This window comes from Sylvia atricapilla, chromosome 2 (genome assembly GCF_009819655.1).
Source record: "Sylvia atricapilla isolate bSylAtr1 chromosome 2, bSylAtr1.pri, whole genome shotgun sequence".
Classification (NCBI taxonomy): domain Eukaryota; kingdom Metazoa; phylum Chordata; class Aves; order Passeriformes; family Sylviidae; genus Sylvia; species Sylvia atricapilla.
Window position 1 is genome coordinate 23,467,083 of NC_089141.1, and position 7,783 is coordinate 23,474,865.

The 7,783-nt window shown below is 50.3% G+C and overlaps 1 protein-coding gene across 1 annotated transcript in view; it reads right to left on the bottom strand.

Moving 5' to 3' along the window:
- Positions 1-2,198, bottom strand: part of ARHGAP31 (Rho GTPase activating protein 31) — a 60,584-nt gene extending 58,386 nt beyond the window's left edge. Inside the window, exon 1 of the mRNA XM_066340985.1 lies at positions 1,196-2,198. Coding sequence (XP_066197082.1) covers positions 1,196-1,295 — 100 coding nt within the window. The 5' untranslated portion in view covers positions 1,296-2,198. The remainder of the gene's footprint in view (positions 1-1,195) is intronic.
- Positions 2,199-7,783: the final 5,585 nt, after the last annotated feature.

The following is a 7,783-nucleotide window of genomic DNA, read 5'->3' on the forward strand; positions in this document are numbered from 1 at the left end:
TCCGGTACCTGTCACAGACAACCCACAAAGGAATTGAATGGCTGGTTTTCCCCCATACCTTAATAAACACACATAAGTGACGTTTTATCTTAGTGATACCTTTACTGCCTTCTTCACTGTGCAATGGAAAGTACTCCTGTTACGTAGTCCATCCCACTGCCAGTGCGGTTCCACACTGCACTTCATCAGCCATGGTCATCAGCAAATGAAAGACCTGATTGTACAGCTCTCCCTGTACAAAGCTGACATTGCTGCTAGGAGTCTTTTTTTTTTTTTTTTTTTTTTTTTTTTTTCCCTCGAAATTACCTGACATTGGTACAATTGGTTAATTCAAACTGGAACACAATGCTAAACCTGGATCATAATGCTACCATCAGGGATGGTAACAGGCACATATTTATTTTTTCCTCTTGCAAAACTGTAGGTCCTTCTGCTGGCCAAACTCACAACCACTTCTCCTGTCATCCAAGAAAAACCGTTCTGCTCCTTCCCTCATCAAGGACTGACCATTTCAAACTCAGGACCCCCTTATTTTATTGGAGTTACCTCTTGTCTGAGCAACTGTGTTCTCATTCAATACCTGGGATTGGGGAGGAGTGAAATCCAACAGAGAGGGTGGTGAACGTTAGCTCAGATGCCTCCTACACCACACACCGTACTCCACCCCATAACCCAGTTCCTGTCCTGTCTCCATCCAGCAGCCCATGGACAACATGGGAACCGTACTGGAGTCCAGTTCCTCCCTAGAGTCCTCCAAAATTCTAGTCTCATAGACTTAAGCTGAATTTTGAAATCCTGGAGGAGGTAACACTGAAGCACAGTTCAGATTTCCAAACCTGACTCCCTAAAAGCCTGCTACTCCCATTCCACAGCCAGGCAAATGGGAGAGCACATCACAGCCGATGTCAGGCTGTCTTTGTACACACTTAGGCAGCCCGACAACCCCAACCCAGTCGTTCCCACACACACAGCACTACTCATGCAAGGGTCATGCAGATGCATCACCAAAGCAATCTTCCAGTCGTTCATTCATTGTGAGTAATGGGGCAGTGACTCCACTTCCCGGGGATAAATCAGCTCCAGGTTGTCTAACCCCGAGCTTTTGGAAAGCTCTGGCTTGCAGTCCTACCAGTAAGAGCAGGGGGACACGCGCTGGGCTTTTCTGCAACCAGAGTGAGAATAAAGAAGCATTTACCATCCTGCCCGGAGCTCTCAAGATACTCCGTCAGGTCGCAGCCGAACGCGCTCGCGGCTCCCTTCCTCTTGAGTTTCTGTTTGGCTCCCTTGTTCTTCATGAGGTTAGTCCCAAAAGAGGTTCACCCCCCTCCTGCCTTGCCCCCCTCCCCCCGGCCTCACGCTGGGCGACAAAATTCTTGCTCTTCTCCTCAGACCACCGCCCGTGTCCCGCTCCCAGGGAGCAACATCGGGGGTCCCGTACAGCGTCCAGCCAGAGAAGTAAACATTAATCCCCACCAGATGTTGGGTTGCTCCTGTGGCAGAAGAAGGTCAGGGCGAGAGGAGGCTCCACAGCCCGCAGCAGCAGCGATCATAGCCTGAGCCCAGAAGGGTTCTCATCAGAGGCAAGTGGGTGGTGGATGGGTGCCCGCATCAGAGCTGGCAAGTTGGGGGCAGGAGATGGTGGGGGGACGTCTCTTCCCTCAGCGCAATCCCGGGACCCTCCACAGCCACCTTCTGGGGTTCGCCAGTCCCGCTGTCGCCACTTCCAGCAGAAGGCGTCCCAGGCTGGTCGTGCTCCTCTTGGCTTTCGGAGGAGACTGGAAGTTCAAACGGACTAATGAAACGGGACCGGGGGAGAGTCTGCACAAGGCTCCTCTTTGGCTCCCCCCCTTCCCCTCCTCCTGCGTTGGACAGTTGGAGGAATGAGAAGCCAGCTTCCTGTCCTGACTCCCGCTCAGTCGCTCTCTCCTTTCCCCCGTTTTACAAATCCTGGGATTATCCAGCTCTCAAAAATGCTGAAAGGAAGTTAGCTGAGGAGGGGGGCGGAGGACGCTTTTTGGCAGTAAAGCGCGTGTGTGTGTGAGCGAGAGGCTGAGGGAAGGCGGGGAGAGGAGCTGGGGGACAGGGATGGGGATCGGGGAAGGACGAGGGAACATTTGCCGTGACAGTCGGCAGATAACGGGGAAACAGCGAGGAAATCCCTGCGGGGCGGCGCAGCGCCCGGCGCTTCCTGCTCTAGCAGCCCGCAGCTCGGCACAGGCCGAGCAGGGTCCGCCGAGGAGCGCAGAGAACACAAGCCTCTCCAGCAAATCTCTGCCTCTGTTCGCCGAGTCCTTCGCTGCAAGGCGCCTTCCTGCCCTCCAGCGTGACTCCGTCACTCCTGCCTTCCTCTACGGAGGTGCAAGGCTGGAGCTGCTGAAGTGCAAGGGGACAGAGAGGTGGGAAATTAAAGGGAGGGGGAAGGAGGGAAACCTTCAGCTCCCTCCTCCCCGCAAGCAGAAACAGATGCTGGCCGGGCATCTAAGTTCACATACTTTTGAGTCAGCTCCCAAAAAAAGTTCCCCCGACCAACAAAGGGGTTTAGATAAGGAGCTGAAATGACCCAGTACAGCAGGAGGGGACATGGGACAGGTCTGCCTTCAGAGCCTTGTCTGTATCATTGACCCCTTCGCCCCACAAACGCTTTTCTGGTCCAGCTTTCAGTACACACATATGTCAGCTTATAAGAGGGGTTTCTTGCACTTACTTCACTTTTTTTTACCCCAGAAATTCAGATTGCTTTGCAGGACTGGGTATGCCCACCAGCATACCCAGGGAGGCAAAATTAACTCTCCTAAGGCTTCACCGACTCCTCTTACTCTGTGCCAAATGTAGCTGTATGGGTCTGGGTTAAAAAATGAACAGACAAATGAAAAACAGGATATTGCAACTTTTCACCAAAAATCAGGCAAAAGACAAGGAAAGTAGTTTTGGTGTGGAGGAAAACTGGCCAGGAAATGGAGCAAAGGACACCCTTAACCCACCTCCCTTCACAGGCCTTGGATCTGCACTCTCATGGGGCAGAGGAACCTGTCTGCAAACTTACCACCTCACTCACTTGGTAGTAATTTTTCTGAGAAATCAAGCCTCTGCCTGAGATCTGACCAGTTCAAGTTCTGTTGGCATGGTGACTTTTCTTCCTTTAAAAGTTTTAGATGTTACCACTTCACGCATAAGAAAAAACATCAAGAGACCTAGTGAGGGACTTCGTAAAATTATAACTCCAATTGTGCAGTTTATCACTGCAGTTATGGTAATTATCCCCATTTTACAGCTTAATGCCTAACAGGTTGAGGGAAAAATGATTTGCAGGATGTGCCACAGAGATGTCTGGCCTGTCACCTCTGTGCCTTCTGCTCCAACTCGTAGGCTAAGAAGGAAAACTCAGCTCTCAACACCAGACCAGTGGCTGTTCTCAGGAACCCTCAGAACTTCCTTGAATTTATCCTGGGCTTCTCACAGCACCTTGATGTGGAGTCAGAACACGGCATCCCTCCCATCACCGGCATGCCGCCAAAGCCATCGCGTGCCACCGCGCATCCTGCCTGCCTGCCAAGGGCCACACTTCACACAGCCAGCACAGACAACAGGACGCTTAGACCTGGATGTCTTGCCAGGCCATTCCCCCACTGTCTGGGTGGCTGGCTGCCTTCTGTAGGAAGATAAAGCCCTGTCCTAGCCCCCTCAGGGAGGAGGCATGTCCTGCTGCGCTCACCAGTCCTTTCCCACACAGCTGAGTCCCCACACCAGACCAGCGGTGAGAGAACAGGTTCACCACTACAAGTTACCACACCATCTTCTTTGAAGTCCTGAACTGCCCTCTGCAGACCCCTCCCTGCCTGAGCTGAACAAGATGTCTAATCTCACTGTGCCAGTCTCCTCCCCTGCTCTACATCAGATGGAGGTCACATCACTAACAGGATCTGTGTCCAGCTGTACTTTGGTCTGGTGACCCTCTACATCACACTCCTGCCCCATCTCCATTGTCCTCCCTATCTTAGATATGGTTTCTCCACTCCTCTCTTGCAACAGAATGTCTTCTAAAGAGGATGCCTTAATTTTTAAATAAATAAATAAATTTTAAAAATAAAATCACCACCTGCATGAGTAAAGCTTCCTCATGTCACCAGCAAGGCAATTCTGTCTCCAGGGGCTGGGGAGAACCCTGTGCAGTACAGACCCCCTCCCCTTCCTTGCACAGCCCTGCTCCAGGGCTCACAGTCCCAGAGCACGGGCACTCACCAGCACTGCTAGATCACCCTCACCCCGTGGTGTTTATTACAGGCCAGTAGGCATTTTCAGCTGGAAGCACCATTTCTTGGTGCCGTCTTTGGAAGCCACAGTGCTGGGTCCTGCTGGCTGATGAACACAGCAGAAATTAGGTAATGCCATCTCATTTTCATTATTTGGGGTCTATGGTCTGCTGCCCTGATCCCAGTCAGGACCCTGGACTCTTGAGTGTCCAGCTCCAGGCTGCAGGACCCACCAGCAGCTATCACCAGTATGGTACCATAGTGGGGAAAGCAGAGAGGCTGCCACCCCCATGACAAGAAAAAATGGTATTTGAAGCACAACTACAGGGAAGGGACTCTAGAAACAAAACAGGGAATATTCTCACTTTATTCACAGAAGCCCTTTCAGTTGCTGTAGGTTTGCTGCCCTGCTGCCTTGTGCTGCTGCCCAGTTTCTCGTTCCCATGGACGGAAGAGAGCTAGAGAAAGGAAATGGCATGGCAAGCAGGGTGAAAGGGGTATGTGCTGTAGTGAGAGAAAGAAGACATGAGGAGCTCCAGGAGAACTCCTGCCAGGCAGGCTGGGCTACAGGGGTGGCTCTTCCCATGCCAGGATAAGGTTCAGCAAGAGGACAGAGGGGAGGTCGCTACAGGATTGCCCAGGGAGCCTGTGGCCAAGAGGAGGAGAGGAAGAAGGAGGAGGAGGAGAAGAGGGAGGAGGAGGAGGAGAAGGTCAGGCAAGGTGAGCGGGAGCCAAACAAGGGAGGCTTTACAAATAAAGCACTTCATATCAGAGCCTGAAATCAGTGCTGAGCCGAGGGATTTTTCTGAGGGAAAGGGGCGATGTTCTCCAGAGAGGAAAAAATACGAAGTCTGGATTTGCGCAACCCAGGAGGCAGGGCGAGTCTCTGAACTAGTTTGAGTGAGCAGGGCTAAGGAGTAAGCCAGTGCCCCTCCTGAAAAAGCTTTGACAGACAAGGTCAGGCAAACCTGGAGAGGAAAAGTTCTCAGGCAAGAAGTATGGAAAGCAGAACGGAATTCAAGGCTGAAACAGCTGGAAAAGAAGGGAGAAATTCTCTCCCTCCTAAAAAAAAAAAAAAAAAGAAAACCAGAAAAATAAAAAAGTGAGTGCAGAATAGGAGCAACACCAAGCCAAACGAGGGTTCTCATAGCAGCCATCTCTCCGCAGATTCCTTCCTCATCTCTGCCAATATATGCAGAGTGTGATGGCCAGTGGCCCCTCAGTGCTACGGCCCAGGTCTGGAAGCCATGACCCCCGACATTGACTTTAATTTCTTCCCTTTGAACATGTAAATTTTGGTCAGGATTTTAAGTCGATACAAAGGCCTCCCTGTCAGTGAGGGCCACGCGGGAAGATGGGGCATCTTCTCACCCCGCTTTGCTGCTGATGGGTGATGCCTCACCCACCCTTCGGCTTGAGAACGGATGTGGTGAGCCAGCCTCGTGTGTGCATGAACACAGCAAGGATAATGATTTTACGCTTCTTTACAGTCCTCTCTGTTCTCACAGACAAGGTATCGGTGACACCAGAAGCGCTCTGAGAGCCTGGAGAACAAACTTTGGCCATTAGGTCTAAGTATTTCTTTCCCTTCCGTTAAGAGCTGGGGACTGTGGCTGAGGCATTGGACAGGCTATTTCTGGGCACCCATCTCTCCCCTCCCTGCTGCATTTCCTTCATTGTGTTTGAGCTCTTTCCTATCTGTGGCCTTTAAATCTCCACCAATCTGCCAGACGCCACTCAGCACAGAAGAGGGGGGGGGAGGCAGACTCAGGGAGGGGGAGATCTGAACCCCTAAAAATAGCCCTGCCAAGTATGTCTGTTTTCCTGACACAGACGGTTCATTGTTAGACTCTGACACGCCAGTTCACCCTCCCTCCCCACCCCTCAGCATACTCTTTTTCCTCTCCTGCCCCTCTCCAGAGCAGTTTCCTGTCTACTCCCATCTCTGTGGCCAAAGCTGGAGTGTATTGTGAAGCCAAAGGCTGGTGTGGAGTCTTTTGTTTCTCTGAGTACATTTTGGACCACAGACTATGGAGTTGATCCTTGTCACAGGGCACCTACCCCACTTGGTTCTCAATTTCACCCAGTCCCAGCCACACAAGCCCTGTCTCCTCAGCTCTCACCTCCGTTTTTGCCTTCCACCCTCTTGACCTACACCCTGACACACCCTGTGTGTTTCTCTGCCCTGTGGAACTGTTTTGTCAGCTACTTTGCAGATCCCAGCATCTCGGGTACAGCAAAGGAGGCACCCCACACATGCTACTGAGTCTCCTTGCTGCTATCTGCCTGCCCATGACATGACAGCGTAACCAAGGGTACAAGGTTTAGTGGTGGACTTGGCAGTGCTGGACTCAATGAACTCAAAGGTCTTTTTCAGCCTAAATGATTCTAAGTACCCCAATAGAACATGATATTCAGTACTGACCATGCAGAGCACAACTACAAAACATGCAACCATGGTTTTAGCCAGATTGCCTTCTCTCACTGTTCACAGTCCTTTCAGAGGTTTCTTGGATTCAGAAAAGAGGATGAGGAACATATCTCCATTCCCTTACTCAAAGCACAAACTTGTTTCAACAGTGACATTTGCCTAAATCTGTGTTTGTCCAGCATCTAGCGCAGTGGATCTCTAAGTCTTGACTGGGGACTCAAACTGTTTGTTATTTAAACAACATAAAGACCATTATAGAAAGGCTTTATGTCTCCTTGTGTAAAACTCTATTGATAGCTCAGTAATAGATGACAGTTTTGTAAAACAAACATTCAGAGAGAAAAAAACCTATCAGACAAGCCACACAGCTGGCAAAATCTTCCTTCATCTCAGGGGCATGGTTTGAGCCCTCCTAGCATTTTACTAGCAGGATGACCCATTTGGTGGGCAGGAAGACCACAAACCTTCCATGATGGAGACATTCCAAAGTCACACAGGCCTTTTTGAGAGCATCCTGCGGCAATAATTTTTAATAACTTTGAAGAGACAGCTGGCAACTTTATGCTGAGTACAAGCAAGGCAGTGTGTCACAGAGGTGATTCCTTCAACACACTGCCTCACTGCAAATATCACTCAGGATTCCCACCAAACCAGGAAATGGTTTTGCCTGCTTTTCTCCACCTGATCAGCTAACCAGAGGCCTACAGAAATTAAAAAACTTGCTTAAAACTACATTGTGACTCTACAGCCCAGCAAAAAGCCCAGTCAGCTACACCCGAACAATGGGGAATGTCTTAACCACAAGGCCACTTTTTCTCATGTCTTACTAGCCCAGGAATACAAGTGATAATCAGAATTTTTAAGCACAGATGGAGTCTCTAGGAGCTGAGAAAACTCAGCAGGGGAAGAAAATCCTGAGGATATTGATCTATTTATTCATCTATCTGTCTGTCTGTCTGTCTGTCCCTTCAAACACCCCTTAGTTTGTCACTATGTGGGATCTTGATTACCACAGCTTAAGAGATAGAAGAAGAGTTTCAAGTATCAATCTCTTGCTCCACATTTGCAGCCCACTGGTTGTGTTGCAGTTTCCCCAGTCCTT